Source organism: Mugil cephalus, chromosome 14, assembly GCF_022458985.1.
Source record: "Mugil cephalus isolate CIBA_MC_2020 chromosome 14, CIBA_Mcephalus_1.1, whole genome shotgun sequence".
NCBI classification, from domain to species: Eukaryota; Metazoa; Chordata; class Actinopteri; order Mugiliformes; family Mugilidae; genus Mugil; species Mugil cephalus.
In genome coordinates, this window is record NC_061783.1 from 11,646,913 (window position 1) to 11,664,532 (window position 17,620).

Sequence of the window (17,620 nt, forward strand, 5' to 3'; positions counted from 1 at the left end):
GGCTGCTGATAAGACGCATCCTGAGAGGTCTTGCCTTCGTCGCACAAATATCACGACCTCCCAAATAACCGGTTACATAACGCGGCACACACATGCCACACAGCAAAAATGTGGAATCAAACAGGTGGTTTGCGACAATGCCGTTTCGCTGCCACGGTTACTCATTTGGGAAAACACAGACGCATCATGAGCGAGCAGCGCTGACTTTCCATCGTTTCCCAAGAAGCCCCAAAATAAATACTGGAACCACGTCAGTGAGAAGTAACTGGAGCTCTGCTGCTCTCTCATTCATTTAAAACATACATGAAAACATCTTGCTGGACTGTGTGCGTTTGTTGCAACTGTTGCACGGCTGCACAGACTGTGTGTAGCAGTGAGAGTTTTGCCCGACAAGAAGAATTTCTGTTCACCTGTATGAAAACATCAGACCAAAACACACCCCACCCATATTTACACCATTCTCTCTGCAGTTTGAGGTTTGGTTCTCTCTCTTCTTCTGCTGACTCTGGCTGAATGATTTAGGGACAGTGTCTAATTTTTCTGACAGATTTAGAGATTCAATCAATTTTTAAGCGACGCTACAGTCATTCAATTCACCATGTTACGGGTTCAAAACATGTGACAAAGCATTTTGATGAGATACCATCAAAATATGAACTGCTCTACACTTACTTTCCAGTTCACATTCCTCCATAAATAAATAAATAAATAAATAAATCTAACACTAAAGTGTTTCAGTTATTTAGCCTTGCTCACTGGCTGTCAAAATAATAGAAATGTGTGGGTACAACACAAAACAATTCACAAGTAAAACAAACCACAGCCAACAGCACACCACAACCTTCAAGAAGACAAGATCCAAGACTGTGATATATGAACAGGATATTCTTATGCATGACATGTCATAGGGGCTGCTTGCTGTTTTTACTGTGATAATGGTGTAAAGTACAGCTGTAGTAACACTACAATTTCCTTTTGAAAGAATAAATAAAGTACATTGATTGATTGTTATATAGGGATGCATTTGTTTTCACCAGTGTTCCTAATGAAGTGGCAGCTGTACAATCTACTGCTAAATATATTAACTACTTACATGTGTGTAATTGTTGCACAGTCTGGTTGAATAAATTAATATTGATATGAGAAATAATAAGACTTGTGTCTGATAACTTCTAATATGACGGCTGAATTTTGCCGCACAAAAAAAAAAAAAAAAATTAAAAAAAGGTGCAGCTGTTCAGTGCGGTTGAGGTTTGACACTTCAGTAAACTAAACTGTTGTGATAACGACAAGCCTCAGTGAAAATATGACCGTGGTTATCAGTCAGTAAAATGTTGTGCTGCCACAGTGTGGAAAAAAATATATCTTGTTGCATGTGTGTCATAGTGAGATATCTGATCAATAAATAAGAGCCTGTTGATATTTTACACTTGATGAGAAAGTTGTTGGGTGAGAAAGAAAACTTAAGGATAATAAGATTGGTGTGAGATTATAAGAAGGAAAGAAAAAAAACTTTTGCCATGGTGGTGTTTTGATAAGATTCATGCTTTGTTCAAAAACAAAAACCACGTGTCTTACGTCAGAGAGAAGAAAGCTGAGCTGAACTCCTGACAACAATGCTACCAGCAAACTAGAGCATGTCCTAACAAGAAAACACAACCATTTGTTTCCACACAATACAGGTGTTCAGACACAAAGCCAAGGACCCCATTCCCACCACTGCTGCAGTCTGAAGAGCCAAAACAACCCCCCACTCACCCACAAACTTCCTCAGTGCAACACAAAGTTTAAGTACCTCCAAGAAACACACACATAATCTGAGACACGGGGTGAACGGATATAGCGCCCCCCCCCCCCCTTCAATTTACAGCACGAGTGTTTGCTTTTGTGTTGTGTGTGGGTTTAGAGAAATTAATCTGCCCGTGGCTCCCTGCAGCGAGTGCCTTACTCCCAAATCCCAAAACAAAGAGAAACCAAGGCGCCCAACACAAAGAGAATAACACGCGCAGGCGGAGAGGCTTCAGCGTCAACACCTCCGACACAGACTGTGTTACTATGTTATGAAGCTGAGGTTAGCACGTTGGCCCAGGCTCTAACCTCATGCTGTAGGCTCCAGCCCCCAGCTCCTGCCCGATGCCGGACAGGCTGGCATCGAAGTCGTGCACCAGCCCCGACTCGATGGTGGCGTCCTCCATCTTCAGCACCCAGGCCATCGGCCCCAGCTCCTTGTCCTCGGCTTCCACTCGGAGGGCCGCCAGCTTGCTTCAGGTGTGCGAGAGGTGGGCTAGAGAGGAAGGAAGGAAGGGGAAGGAAGCTGTGCGGCTTCTGGGTGACACCGTGAGAGGAAAGTTACGCTGCTAGCCCGCTAGCCGCTCCCTGGTAAACTGGACAGGCTTTCCGCGGAGACTGGATGAGCCGCCATACCTCCACTCTGGGGTTTGCGCTCCTCTATTTCACACAACGCGATGCTCCACGACTGGAAGACTGTCTGAAAGCAACGATAAGTTAGAAACCACTCAGCTAACAAGTAGTTAGTCGTGACAAGAGGATGCTTCTCAGCATGCTAACCTTAGCTAACAGCTAGCTTCGCAGCGGCAGCTTCAGCTCGTTAGCATCAACTCAGCGGCCCCGTTATTAACGCGTTAGTAATGTCCGTTTAGCAAAACCAAACAAGCGGGTAAATGTGTATAGTTTTAGTCCACACAGCTGTCGCTACCAGGCTAACTAGCATCAACTTGACTCGCTCTCAATCCGCTGTGCTAATGTCCGGTGACCTAAGAGCAGCTCTCCTCTGGGGCTCCCTGTACCATCCCAAGCAGCGCTCCCTTTCTCATCGCGAGGCTGAAATCACCGCCGAGACTCCCGGTCTTTGAGCCACAGTCCTTGAACCATCCAAAGCGACTCGTTTGACACAAAACCAGGCATCAACATGGCTCCCTCGGCATACACACGGTCCCTCTATGAAGCCTGCAGGGCCGCCACCGCCAGCCTCCACAATGATGCCAGCAGGGCGCTCGACCAATCAGAGGGCGCGTTGTATGCCCAGTGCGGACGGATTAGCCAATCAGAGGGCGTTTTCTGTGCCCACTGCGGACGGATTAGCCAATCAGAGGCTTCCGAGCTTCCGTCATTGTGTCCTGCTGTAGTTAGGCCCTCCCTCCCAGAAACAGTAATTTATCTACAAAGTCATCACTGTCAACAAATAACAACAAACGAACACTGTGGACACACACAGCCACAGCCCTGTGTATGTGTGTGTGTATATATACTTTATACAGATCCTAATCCCTTTTGTGTTAAATAAATCAATTAACCCACAGTTAACGTTATTCATTAACGATTCAAATAAAGAACTTCAAACACTGTGATACAACGAGGCCGCAAATTAAACAAACATTTCATCGTGAGATTTAGGAGGTTTATACCGGGTGTAGCTGCTGCTGCTGCTGCTTCTGTTGCCGTCGTCGTATCTCTGTGTCGGGGATCGGAAGTTTTCAGTGTATGGCTGCCAGAACAACATAGTGTCTCACAACAGCTGACCCCTCAGTGCGTCTTACTGCTGGTCCAAACGAACACAAACACGGTACCAACCAGGTCCACAGAGGAGCCCAGTGTCCGAGTCATGTCAGTGCTGAACGGAACAGTCCACAGAGGCTGGTTGCCGGTTTGTTGTGTGTCCTCTCCTCTGTCCTCTCTAGTCAATTATTATCCAGCGGTCGGACCATGGACGTGGCGCACAGTCAAGTTATTTATTTTTTTCCTTGCGCAGGGTGCACACTCTATTTTGGCCCGAAGTTAAGGCCCGCCTCAAGACTGAATTAAACCCCCCACCCCCCAGTCTGACTTCCCAGTAACATTGACACACGCTAGTCAGGCTTAACATATAAATATGACACACGGAAATGCAACACTGATGAATCATTCACAGACATTAGTAACCTTTTATTCAAGAGCTGCATTAGTGTACTCACAGTGTAATAAAGTATTAACAACTGATGAACATTATAACAGCCCTTCTCTGTTAGGATCATCATAAAACTGTATTGTAGTGCTGGTTTTAAATCAACTGCTCAGGTAGGGTTAATCTGAATGAATAAAAATATACATTTGAGCTGTTTCAGTTTTTAAATAGCACCCAAAAGTGAAACCTAACCAGCCGAAAGACACCTAAAGAGGATAAAGTACAATTTTCTCTGTGCATTCTCACACAAAATGCACATATTTGTGTTGTTTTTTTTTAGCACAGACGCTATTGCAGGGACTCGGGAGTTTGCAGACGGCTGCAGGGGAGGCCAGGTCAGACCGGTGCTGTATCTGAGAACCACTTCAGCTGCTCCTAAATTTACAGCCCAGAGCAGATGCATACATGAAATTTAGCACCAGTTTCTCAAATAGCTGCGTTGCATAAGATATGAATGTTTTCCGTTATTCAAAGGGGTTTAGCCAACTTTATTTACAAGAGCACAGTTTACCACTGGTGTTTGCAGAAGATTTGCAGTTCTAATTTTATTATTCAAAAGTTAATTGAATGTTAGGATTCCCGTACCAGTTGTCAGACAAATCAAGTAAAGTGAAGCTGCATTGGAAAAGTGGGGTGCACATTTTATGCAGGTAGCTGGTTATATAAGTGATTGCCAACATTTTTGACAATAAACCTTGAGTTTCTGGTTGAACAAATCATATTTTTTAAGGTTATTCCAGTTCAAATCTCTTCTTTCATCTGGTGAAAGAAACAATGTGGTATTGTCTGCATACTACAAGTAGAATTAGAGAATTAGAAGTTGAATTAGGGTACAAAAAAAAAATGCTCAATGTTAAATTTGAAGGGCAGTGCTGCAAGACCCACACATTTACTTATCAATCTCTTCACTCCATGACCCTTGTACTGCATGAATGCAAACAGGCGGCACTTCTGATCTGTACAAGTTCTTTATTTTATTGTAAGCACAGCTTTGTAAATGCACGGAGGAAACACAACAGTGAAAACTAGAATGTTACAAGAAGAGGAAGGAAAGAAAGATTCGATGAACAGGAGGAAAGTGAGAGATGACATCTTTTTTTCAGAGCTGTAAATAATACATTTCTACAAATTTCTCAGCAGAGAAAAAAAAAAAAAAGAAGAGTGAGAGACTACGGCACGCGCAAGAGAAAGAGAAATAAAAACAAGGATGGGCACAGGTGCGCGCGTGCACCCCCCTGGGGGACTCTCCTAAATGACACTGTTATTGGGTATTCCATTTTAATATCATATATAGATACATATCCACTATGTGATAATAAGCCATGTCCTGTCATACTTCATGTAGTAAGCAGTACGCCCCCAATCTCCCCCCCCCCCACGTTGCCCTGAAGTGAATATGAGCTGGGAGAAAAGGAGGACGTCGTGGATTCATCTGAAAAGGTATGGGCACTGTTCACAATAATTTAAAACCTCAGTCACTGTCTTCGGACTGTCATTAGGGCCCGATAAAAAGTTTAAATTTAGTCTCATGCATAGCCAAGCACATAACGTCTCCTACACTCTGGAACCTGTTCGTATTTGCTATGAGCAGGTCGGACCCGCTGCGACTCGTGTTAATGCTGTGCGGGGTTGTTCGGTCGTACCTTTCAGGCTTCGCCAGCACCTTGTTGAAAGAGAGCACGTGTTGATGTGCGAGACAGAAAACTCTGGGTATTAAAATCCACTGCAGTAAAACCTCATTGCGTAAAATAAATCCAAACTATGACACAATGTAAATTTACATTCCTGTCTACCTGGCCCCTGCTACTCACGATTCAAGAAGGAAACAAAGGCTGCAACACCCCCCCCCAACCCACCCCAACCCCCCACCCCCAAGACAAATGAGAACCATGCAGACGCACCACTTCCTGTTGACATCACAATGTTGCTCAGAGGGGATACTGTTGGGTTCTGGATGTAAAGCAGGGTGGACAGGACAGACATTTCATTACTTTTATCCTTGAGTGACAAGTGACAAACCTGGGAGGAGAATGTGTTTACGTTCAATCCAAAGTGTTCAGTCTCAGATCAGGGTGGATCCTAATAATGGTAATGGTGAGGAGAACACACCACTTCTTTCCTCTGCACCACAACTCCCATTTTGCAGTGAGACGGGAAACGTATGAGGACGTCGTGTACCTATGTTTGTGTTTATGTGTGTGTGTGTGTGTGTGTGTATGCTATGTCTGCTGGTTGTGTGAAGAATGTAAGCAGTTTGTGTTTTGTTCTCGGTCTATGTGGGTGTGCAGTTCTGTGGTTGTAGGACGGCGCTGTCTCCTATAGGCCTTCGGAGGGGGGTTCGCTGCCGCTGGAGCCGGACTGGGCGCGCTTGATGTACAGATTTAACAGCTTCAGCTGCGGAGGGGAAAGAACAGAGCAGGGTGCGAGGCACGATATCAGAGCAGGTCATAGGGGAAACTTGGTGGCTTGAAAACAAATCTAGGTACTAGTTATTGCATGTGAGCAGTTTGAAATACGTGCGAAGTGGTGTGTGTGGTTCTTGCATGTGGTCTAGTTTCCAGCTGCACTCATATACCCGTCTGTCATGCGACTCGTTTAAGTGTGACAGTTCCCTGTGGTTCTTTACTAATTTAACTTTGATGTAAAAGCAAAAATGATGAATATTTGTGTCCAAATTGGATGAAGGGTGTAGGAATAACAACTTCCCACAGCATTAAACACTCGAGATAATAAATGTTCTTTAACATTCCTGTCTTATCTATAAATAATTAAAGTGGTTATTCAAATATTTGTTTTAACAGAGGAAGAAAAACATTGCAACACCAGAAAGAAGAATGAGTCTTGCCACACTGGTCTCCTGCTGGAATGTGTTTGACTTTTTAAGAACTAACTTTAAGGAGTTTAAATACATTGAGCTCTTGCATGGTGAGCAGGATAAGGTGCAACCCGTTGTAGCTTTTAAAGTTCCAAACGCTGTAGGATGGGCTCACCTTGCTGCTCGAGAGTTGGCTGAGGTGGGGTTTGAGGTCCTCTCCTATCACTGCGTAGATGGCCACCAGGCAGAACACACAAGCTTTCCTCACGCTGCTCTCAGAGTTGTCGTAACCCTGTGACCAGACAACGTATTAGAGCCTTGTTGCAGAGCCGTCTGATTCTTCCCAGCGTTCAGATGAACAGCCGCGTGTTACCTGTATGAGTCCTGGCACGATCTCAGGCAGCAGGCTCATGAGTCCCTCGCGGGGAATCCTCTCCACCACTTTGGTCTGCATCTTGATAGCAGCCAGGTTGATGGGGTAATCAGCTGACTGGATGATGGGACACAGCACCTTGATGCACTGGTCTGGGCTGATGGACAGCGACAACATGGTTGCCGTCTCCTCTGCTGCTCGTACCACCTACAGAAACACACACAAACATATCGAGATGTGATATCACCACATAGGTCATCAAACAGTTTTTGTCTTTGATGATCCACAAATTGAATCTTTAGTAGCGTCTCTTCACGCTTCCTGGACTCTTGAGTGTGGATAAACAGACCTCCTTGTGATGGTCTTTGTGAGCCTCCAGGGCCTTCATGATGGTGAGCTCTGCGTAGTTCTTGAACCTCCAGGGCTGCTTGCTGAGAATTTCCCTCAGCACCCGCAGAGCCAGTGTTCGTATCACATGCTGGGGAGATGAAGAAGATTTAAGATCAAAGGAAAGGAACTTTGTGTTTTGTTTTTTTTTTGTATTTGTCTTTTGTGTGTGTACCTCTCTGTCACCCATCGTCTCCAGCAGGAGCAGCAGGATGGTCTTGAAGTGTTCATCCCACACCTGCAGGGTGTTCTCACGAATCAGCTTCAGCAGCTCACACAGCGCCCCCTTCCTCTCCTCAACGCGCTCGTTGTGATTGGACAGCTCCTTGAGCAGCTCGGCCACCAGCTCCGACTGGTCCAGGTTACTGTCTGCGTGGGCAAGAGTACAACACATTGAAGCTACTGCAGGATTAGTTTATGTGTCGCAGGGCGAGTTTGTTTTTATGTCGGCGCGCACCGTCGGTGAGATGTTCGGAGTCGTCCAGGCTGGTGTCTTTGCTTCTGTGTTTGTAGGGAGAGTCGGAGAAATGTTCGCGGGCCCCTCGGGGGCTGGAAGAGAGAAGGGGGGTGTTGAGGAGGGAGGTCTTGTTGTCAAGAGCCATTCGGCCGCCGTCCACGAAGTCCATCCCGCTGCCGCCCTGCAAAACAGAAGGAACACGAGTCATGGGAGATTCAGGTGAACATCACCTACAGATGTTATTAAAAAAAAACAACTCCAGTCATTTAGAACGGGAGAAGCTACTTTGATGATGGAGAATTGCCTTTAAGAAAAACAGGCAACAAGTCAAGTTGCCTCAATTCAGGTTGGTTTTTTTAGATATAACATTATCAGGATGACTGAGCGTTCAAAGAGGAGGCTGTTTCTCTAAGGATGTAAGGAGATATAACATGTATAAAGATACAGTTCAGACAAGGATTTATAAGAGGAAGTTTTTGTTTTACATTTTTTTTTAATTTTGCAATATTTAAACCGCTGTAACTAACTAACTAACTAACAGCATTGAGCAGATCTGTTGATGACTAGCCTAGATTTTCACATTTTTGCTGCATTTGGTCTAATTTCCGTTCATACCATCAACAAACTGAAGCCAAATTGACAGGCAGATTTAAAAATTACAGCTTTCACCTCAACCACAACCAGACAGTTTAGGTGTAAACCCGATAAACTGCAGGCCTATGTCATGTTTTTAAAAGCAAATCCATCTCACGTATATTCATCTAACAAAAAATTGTAGACGGAGTTTTCATTGTTGACATCACATTGTTCTCTAGACGTGATAACCTCCACACGAGGACGGGGTGCTGGGGTTTAAGGCGCTCCTGTTTGTGTGTTTGTGTGTGTATAGTTACACTCAAACCGCTAAATGGTACTATCCGAGTGCTGGTTTGGCGAGTCAGGTGTGCTCTGATTGGCAGGCTGGTGAAATGTGGGCAGGTTGGATTTCAGATTCATCTCCTGGGGAAAATGTCAGGAGGTCACGCCTTCGTACTCGAGTACACCGTGACCTTAAAAGGGGCCAGGGGTTACTAGGAGCGACTGCAATAAGACCTGTAGTGACGTGCGAAGTCGTAAACTTGTACTGAACAAGCACATTATCTAAACCAGCGCTTAAAAGTATTTACCGGATGGTTCTAGTTAATAAAACCTTCTCGCCAGCAGCTGCACCGATAACAAACATTCAACAATATTTTATCAGTGGTTGTAGAAGGTTGAGTCGGTGCCATAAACACTTAATGTATGCCTCCCAGTTCCCACGCTGAAAGACTAAAGGGGGGAGTGGCGGTGTGGATCAGATGTCCTGTTCCCATACACACACATGCATGTGTATGTTTAGGACACTGCAAGTTCAGGAAAACACAGCGCAAGGCGAGATAGGCTCATGAGCACGGACACGTGTCTGTGGCGTTAAGGGTCAAAACCTGCCACGCGTCCAATGCTGTGGACATACTACTGATTTAAGATTAAATTAAAAACCTGTACTACAGCGGGGATAGTCTTGTTTCATGACAGCGTTAAACATGGTTGTGTTTGAGAAGGATATTTGTGACAAATAAGCAAAAAAAGAAGAAAAAAAAGTCTGATTTATGTTCCCCCATGTGAGTTCAAGTGAGTTTCCGTGAGTGAAAAGATCAACTAAGCCATAGTGGATGTGGACAAAGCTGTTGATGACTTCTTCTATTGAATTAATTCAGTGTCAACTCACTTTGCACATGTCAAAAAAAGTTAAATATGTACTTTTATATATACTTTTAACACATATTCTAAATCTTAGATTGTTTGGCATAAACACACTTACTAATCCAAATGTTTACAACTGGATTTAAGAATTATTGTTATAACCTTGTCAGAAGATTAAAGTGTTTTATGACGGGGGCAGGTTTTGTGTTAACAGCAGGACTGCACAATCAAAACGTCTAATTTCCTGCCGCTTTAAATAGCACCTCTAATCTTTACTGATATTGCTCCGTCACAAGTAGAGAAATAAATTAACCGTCTTCGTGTCATGAAAGAACCGGCCGCGTGTTAATTTTTAAGCGTCGACGGCACAACCCCAGCAAACTGTGGCTGCTGGACTTCACACTATCACCTGTAAATGATTAAAAAAAAAGAAGTATAACCACTGTGTGAAATCTGATGTTGTCGACGTTTACAGTGATTATGTACAGGCCGTCTACTCTCACTCACCTCGTCTCCCTCTCGTCGTTGGACCGGGTCATTCATGTCCTCTTGGCTGCGGACGCTGAAGTTCTGGATGGCCTCGGTGACGCCTTTCAGGGAGCTGTAGATGTCCTCCGAGTTCATGTTTTCTGTGTCATAGTCAAATGCACTGCACAGGCACAGAATAAAGATACCGTTAGACATTTTTCATACAGGAAACCTGCATGTAATCATTGTAACATGCTGTAATTTGAAAGACATTTCATCAGATACTAGTGATCTTTTTATGTATTTATGAGCATCACCTTGGTGAGGGGGTGTTCTGGGAGGTGTTAGTGGGTGAAGTGACTGGACTGGACCAGCTGGCTGGTGATCGAGGGGTGTGGCGCGTCAAAGGGCTGCCCATCTGTGCCTGAGAGTGACACAAAATAGGAAGTGCTCCATTATTACCACAGCATAATGACCGACGACCGTAGCATACGACGTGTACTCATCCCGCTCACGTGTGGACTGACCTGTGCGGCGTTGCCCGTGTTCTTCAGGTGGTTTTGAAGCAGCTTGGTGGCCCCGTCCTGAAAGGTTTTGGGTAGAGCCGCCAACAGCATGGTGAACTCTGGAGTGTTGAGCTGGAACAGGGAGATGAGCACCGACTGGGCCGCCTGTTACACACAAAACCCCCCCTCATTTAGACAGACTCTCGGAGAGCACAGCAACTCCTGACAGAGTTTGGTGATTAACTGGGAAAAATATTCTAAATTTGACTTTTTGAATAAAGTTTTTCAATGAAGTCGGAAAAGGAAAAGAAAAAAAAAACTTGATTTGAGCTCTTGGAAGGAAACCTTGCAGAGTGGAGGTGGATGATGTGAGTTCATAACATTCTCTCTTATCTCTTAACTTTGTTAGAACTATATTAAAACATCAGGATTCACCACACGTTCCTGATATCAATCATAAATCCTTCAAATGATGCTTTAAAGACAAGGATGACGGCAAAGTTTTATTAGGCCAGTTTCACGTGCAATAACCAGATTTTATACGACAGCATTGACAGGCAGATGGACTTTGACACAAGTTGAACACCTGTTGGCAGCTTTTCAGCCAGATTAAAGCATCTTCTTGATTTACCCCATAGAGGGTTTGCACGTGATGTCACAGCCAGCGAAGTCTCTTAGTGTTTTTTTTTTTTTTTTTTGATGATTTGTTATACTTTAAGTTACTTCTTAAGTTACGTTCTGGAGGGCTGTCTGATAAGTTTGTGGATCTTGTCGTCTTTGGCGTCATTACGGCCGACAGCAACGATTTCAGTTCCAGCAATAAATAACAATAAAATAATAAACAGGATATTTGTGATCACTCCTTGTGGTTCTTATTACGTCCGGTCAGACGCTACAGTATTGAAGTTACTTCTCAGTAAAACTCTTAGCATCTTTTATTTAGCTACATTTATCATAACTGAAATGACATAAAACTAACTTTTACTACCTGAAACTGAGGCTAATCCATTTTTCCAAATCCACCTTAGTTTGCATGGATCATTGTTGTGTTTAATTGTCCTTAATTTGATCTGATGATCCACATTTTCCCCAGTCTCTGTATTTACTAATACATTTCACCATGTTTCCCACTCAGGGGGCGTGGCCCCAGGCGGCAGTGACATCAATGCAGACCCTCTATTGTCTCAACATTCAACTTCCCGACGTGATCATAGTGGCGTGTCAACGTTTTGGTTTAAACACAAGTGACATTAGTTCATATTAGAGTATAGAGAAAACACACGTGTGCGTCACTACCTTTCTGACATCAGAGCTCTTGGGTTCGGTCGTCCAGGTGATGATGCGAGAGACAGCCAGCCGAGTCTCACTGGAGTTCACGAAGTCTGGAGCCTCCATCTGTAACGTTAGTGTCTCGATGTACTTCAGAATAGCCACCTTCACCTGCAACGCAAACACACACATTTATGCAAAACCATTAGTTAAACCGACTGAGGACAAGTGCACGGATGATATTCACCTCCAGAAACAAAAATTCAGTCATATCAAAACACACACGCATGAACACCAATGACCTCAGTCAGCCTGCACTGCAGCAGACTGTGCGTCTCTTGCAGGTCTGAAAAAATCAAATGGTCTGATGAGTCGGTGAGAAAATACCAAAGGGTCATGCTTTATCACGTGAGCAAACGAATCCATCAACGGAAAAGCGATGGCACATGACAACACAAAGGAACCAATCAGTGCAAACATTCACCACAGGCTCTGAAACGCCACACCTGGCTCCCGCCTTGTTTTTCCTCTAATCCTCCGCCTCTCTACATATGCACCTCACGGGCCAGAACTTCCTCCAAATCACTTAGCAGCGTCGTGCGCGCCATATAATTGCTCCCCCCGGAGCGCACTGACCTGGGAGGACTGGCTCCAGGCTGCGGCCTGCTCGTCTAGAGAGCAGGCGTGGCGCCGCGCTCTGGGGGGGAACAATTTTACCCCGGACCCTCCCCTGCCTCGCCCTCGCCCGCAACACGAGCTCCGCACAGGCTTCAGAAAGAGAGAGGAGAAGCACCGCGTCAATCAACGGAGAGAGACAGGGAGAAAAAGAGAGGGGAAGGACGAGGAGGCAGGCAGCGGGGGAGGATGGAGAGTGGCGTGGAGGAGAGCGTTAAAGGAAAAGGGAGGAGGCTTCGGGGACACTTGGACTTGATTATTTTTTAATATTGCTGATACTTGATGTATAAACTGGTTCAAATTGCAGTAGTATGCTAGGTAATGCTGCCCTTACCATTTCATAGAGTAGGAGTTTTGTAACTAATCTGCAAGCAGCCACTTCCTATTAAACTACATTTAATTAGATTTTAATGCTACAGACACAACAGCAGCAAGCTAGTTCTCTACATATAATGAACAGCAGGGTTGGGACTATCAACTATCAACTATATATAAGTCTTTATGACTATTAAAATGTGCTGCATGTAACATCATTTCATGGGAAGGGTGTGCAGTCAATTGATAAGGGATGTAGAAGGATGTAGTGAGGACAGGGTTGAACATCAGGCAGGAAAGTTTGAGGGACAGAAAAATAAAAGGGTGAGAAAAGTGAGGAAGGAATTAGATGGAAGTGATGGGTCAGGCTGGGTGAGGGTTTGATAAGGAGTTTCGGGAAGGAAAAGCTTGAAGGAAACCAGATTAGCATCTCCATCAAACGCTACAATCCGGTCACAGCCCAGGAATCAGGATTCAGGGTTTTTTTGGGACGCAGCGCCGTCATGTGCAGGCAGGGGATTGTGTCAGCAAAGCAGTTACCATGGTTACATCCTCCCTGAATGTCCAGCTTGATGTGCATGCTTCCTGTCCACTCACCTACTCGGACCGTTACACACTCCGCTCTGCTCTCTCTCTCACGCACAAGACAAACACACACATGTTATATTGCCTTGTTATTTACCTTGAGGTTGGGCGTCTGTGTCTGGTCCACAGTGAACCTCATGAGAATAGTAAACTGGAGGTCGTTGGGGAAAGACTCTCTGCAAGATGAAGAAGATGTTATGTTTTATTTCACACAGCTCACAGATTTGTTCTCTGCTAAGGCGACTTCAAAGGTCACGCTGTGAAGTAGCGCTGGGAATAAAATGTGTCTCACGTTGTGGCATCTTACTACTCTGCTGCTGTTTGTACGTGTATCAACACATTACCTTTACATTTAAGCTTGTGTCGGTTACGGTGATACAATTGTGATTGGTCACATTTCATGCACGTCTCTCAGTGGCTGGACGAGTAAAGGGAATTCTCTGTACTTTATTTGATGGTCGTGACATTAGTCAACGTGAGAGAGGCCTTTAGTTGCTTAGAGGTTACCTTGGGTTCCTTTGTGGCCTCTCTGATGATTTTGCATCTTGCTTTTGGAGTGATCTTTGTCGGTCAACCACACAGCTAAGGTAACACTACGAGGGCAACAGTCGTCTTAAATCTCCTCCATTTGCTCAGTTACTCTGACTGTGGATTTCAAAATCTTTAGGGATGGTTTTGTAACCTTTTCCAAGCAGATGAGCAACAACCTCCTCTGTTTGTGACATCAGACTGTTAATATGTATTGGAAGGAAGATCAGACTGTGACAAAGCCCTGTTTCTTTCTTTTTTTATTTATTTTTTTATAAACTGACTAGGAACACTTTAAACTAATAGACTAATTTAGCCTTAAAACTAGCTTGTAATCCTAGAGGTGCACTTAGGTTTGCAAATCAGAGATGTGTAATATCTGCTCATTTGCTTGAATAAACACACAAGTGTAATATTTCTGTTTCATCTGTGTGACGGGGTTCTCTGTGGCAACTTCCAGGGCTCGTGCAAAAATCTGCAGCTGATGTTCGATGTGTGTTTATGCAGAAATGTAGAATATGCCGGCTGAGTGTGACGCCCACCGTGTGATGTCCAGGGCCCTCTGAACTTTGGCCTGTACGGAGCCCAGCAGATCCGCTCCCATCTTCTTCAGCAGCTGCGTGAGCAGGACAAACAACCAGTCCTGCAGGTCCTCCTTATGGACCAGGATGAAATCTACCAGTGTCTCCAGGAACATACTGAACACCTAAACACACACACGGTTGAGGTTACACAACAGAAACTTCCATCCATCACACAACACGTTTCATGCACACACACACACACACACACAGACATGCACACGTGTACCCCTACGTCGGCAGCGTTTTAACAAAGTAGACCCCGTTGTGAAGTTAGTGGTTATTCACTCATTATTGCAGCAGCCCATTTCCATTCCCAGTCGACAATCAGACTTAAATCACCCACAACAATGATATTAGAAGACGTGACAAGAATTCGACACCAATCAGGCTTCGTGGCGACCGACTCTATGCGCCCGCGACTGATTCAGCAAGACGGCGGAGTTACGGGCATCACCACGCGAGGCGGGGTTAGTGAGTGTTATGTTGTTGCCTCGGTAACTGATCACCCAATTAAGATTAATGAAGCAGGCTTTCATCCCAACACAGTAACACTGGCTGGCCAAACTTACTCTCTACAGAGAGTTCCAGGGTGGGGTGGCATGGGAAAGAGAGAGACACATATCGGTTAGCATCCTGACGAGGCATGTACTCAAAACTGAGAGACACTGTAATATTGGCTTTCAACATTTTTATGTGCAACCAGGGAAATCATCTTCGACCACGTAAGAAGCATAATGAGAGAATTCGATACACATTGCTCACAGGAACAAATAAAAGAAATGACGGAGATGGGAGATGAGAAATAACAAAAGACTGTGACAGATGAAGGCAGGAGAGGAGGTATCCATGGATGCAGTACCTTGAAGGAGGCTGAGCTTATACCGGATTCTGCCGTGCCGTACACCCTGCCGGAGTCTCGCTGAAATTCATCAAATCGTCAAACGTCAAACGAGGGGGGGGGGAGGGGAGAGGCTCACACACCTTACGACATGTGTGAGGCGACGGAGCACTCAAGACGCCGAAAGTGAGAAGAGTTGCAAGTGTTAGAGAGGGGGCGAACCGCAGCTGGTTAGTCAGAGAAAGAGAGGAGCTGGCAGCCCAGATGTCTGTGGTGGTGCGTTTTGAGTGTGCGAGCGGTCAGTCAGTGTTGTCGCTTCAGACTACAGCTAGGGCGGAGTAGGAGAGAGGTGGAGGGGAGGGGGTTGTAGTGAATGCAAAGAGCACAGCAGCGGGTCGGCTGCCCGACAGTGACAGAGCAATCCCACAGGACGGCGGAGAACGTGAGCTCAGTCAGGTGCGGCATGCCGTTAGAAAACAATCCTTTGCACGCTCTACATGCCTGTGTTCATGTCTGGGTGCGTATGGTCGTTGGAGAATATATCTTGTCCAGTTTATCCCGTCTTTATATTTAAATTTCTTGAGAAGATTATCGGTGACTGCTGAGGTGTGTGTCTTAACGGGTGATTTTTTTTTTTTTGGCAGAATCCGGTACAGTGAAGGATGGTGGGATAAACAAAGTAATTGAAACCAAAGTAAAAAAATAAATCAAAGTGGGTGAGTAATGAATTTTGTGCCATGGTATAAGTAAAGGAGTGCTGTGTGTGAGTACTTGCACTGCATGCACCCGTACCTTACTGTGAGGGTCAGCAAACATCCTGGTGAAGATCTCACACAGCCTCTTCAGCTCTACCCGGCTGCAGACACAACAGCCGCAGTTAGATGAAGGCCAGCAATCGTTTTTTTTTTTTTTTCTCTCTCTTTAAAAACACTCTCACTGATTGCGCGACTGACCTGAGGGTGCGTTGGTTCTTGAGCAGAGCTTGTAGACCCAAAAGTCCCTCCTTCCTCTCTGACCAGTTGGCGCTAGCACAACGGTTGAGCACCTGGAAAGAATCGACAATACAGAGACAGGCTCAAGAGAAGTGACAGTAGCCAAAAAAAAAAACATACTACTGGTCAAATTAGGGCTGGGTTGTATACTGGTTCATACCGAATACCGGTATTTGTTTTTGTTATGATATCAGTTTTTAATAAACTGGCATATTGGTGTATTTGATTACGCTGCACCGCGAGACACTGTTTAAGACAGGACCATTTTCAAGGTTCAGAACGAGAAGAAAACAAAAAAGGTGCCGTGTCAGTTGCTTGAATTTTTTTTTAGGGTTGACCAGATGTTCCCAATTTCTGGGGACAGTCCCCGTTTTGGATGACCTGTCCCCCGGCTAAAGATGCGACCGAGAATGTCGCCAATTTTGGCTTTTTATGAATGAGAGAAAAAAAAATTGCACGCAGACTACAATTATTACGGTAACTGGGCGCTGCTATTGAAATACAGACAGTTTAAAATATGTTTAAATATGAATAAATACATCAAAATAAATGAATCTTCATTTTATCTTGATAACATTTAACACTTTATTCCAGTGAGCTGTCAATGTCCCCAGATTTTTCCATGAAAAATAAAACTAAATAAATAACATGTTATACTGTAATAACGCCAGAATTTTGAAATACACCGTGATATACATTTTTTGGTCATACATTTTTTAAGCAAACCCTTAAAATCTTTGCAAGAATGAATAGTGGAAATAATTTGTAAAACAAGATCAACGGTATGAAGAGAAGTCAAACCAGAAAAGTCAGACATGGTTGATCTTGTGAAAAAGTTGCCTAAATAAAAATGAATAGTTCTGCCGTTGGTGCCAACCTCAGCTACATCTTCTGTTTGCCTCATGTAGGTGGGGATGGCCCCCCCGTTCCTGGAGCTGTACGATCTCTCCGAGCAGGCGCTGGACGCGTCGCTGTTGGCGTCGTCATCAGAATACATGCCGTAGTTCTCATACCGCCGCCGTGCTGGCTTCTTCTGCGGGTAAAACCAAAAGGAGATGAAATTAAACTGAAATAAAAAAGCACGAGACGCAAAAGTAGTAAGCATGCACTGATGGCTAAAAACACAAACACACAAACACACACAC

The 17,620-nt window shown here is 44.7% G+C and overlaps 2 protein-coding genes across 54 annotated transcripts in view; both read right to left on the bottom strand.

Annotated features, from left to right (window-relative positions):
* ubp1 (upstream binding protein 1) overlaps positions 1-3,750 on the bottom strand; it is a 13,326-nt gene extending 9,576 nt beyond the window's left edge. Inside the window, exons 1-2 of one of the 4 annotated variants that reach the window (XM_047605158.1) lie at positions 3,426-3,749; positions 2,098-2,488 (exon numbers count right to left, since the gene is read on the bottom strand). In XM_047605158.1, the coding sequence (XP_047461114.1) occupies positions 2,098-2,213 (116 nt within the window). In that variant the 5' untranslated portion in view covers positions 2,214-2,488; positions 3,426-3,749. Of the gene's footprint in view, positions 1-2,097; positions 2,489-2,568; positions 3,396-3,425 lie in introns of those variants that run through there. The other 3 variants (XM_047605159.1, XM_047605157.1, XM_047605160.1) reach the window with 3 other exon arrangements.
* A 1,160-nt stretch (positions 3,751-4,910) lies between these two features.
* clasp2 (cytoplasmic linker associated protein 2) overlaps positions 4,911-17,620 on the bottom strand; it is a 48,692-nt gene continuing 35,982 nt past the window's right edge. For 36 of the 50 annotated variants that reach the window (XM_047604986.1, XM_047605005.1, XM_047604995.1 and 33 more), the window contains 17 exons: positions 17,353-17,508; positions 16,437-16,528; positions 16,276-16,339; positions 15,505-15,564; positions 15,215-15,217; positions 14,604-14,767; positions 13,631-13,709; positions 11,986-12,129; positions 10,711-10,854; positions 10,501-10,607; positions 10,223-10,364; positions 7,994-8,174; positions 7,712-7,905; positions 7,499-7,627; positions 7,150-7,356; positions 6,952-7,068; positions 4,911-6,355 (listed from right to left, as the gene is read on the bottom strand). In XM_047604986.1, coding sequence (XP_047460942.1) covers positions 6,278-6,355; positions 6,952-7,068; positions 7,150-7,356; positions 7,499-7,627; positions 7,712-7,905; positions 7,994-8,174; positions 10,223-10,364; positions 10,501-10,607; positions 10,711-10,854; positions 11,986-12,129; positions 13,631-13,709; positions 14,604-14,767; positions 15,215-15,217; positions 15,505-15,564; positions 16,276-16,339; positions 16,437-16,528; positions 17,353-17,508 — 2,061 coding nt within the window. In that variant the 3' untranslated portion in view covers positions 4,911-6,277. The remainder of the gene's footprint in view (positions 6,356-6,951; positions 7,069-7,149; positions 7,357-7,498; positions 7,628-7,711; positions 7,906-7,993; positions 8,175-10,222; positions 10,365-10,500; positions 10,608-10,710; positions 10,855-11,985; positions 12,130-13,630; positions 13,710-14,603; positions 14,768-15,214; positions 15,218-15,504; positions 15,565-16,275; positions 16,340-16,436; positions 16,529-17,352; positions 17,509-17,620) is intronic. The other 14 variants (XM_047605004.1, XM_047605015.1, XM_047604990.1 and 11 more) reach the window with 3 other exon arrangements.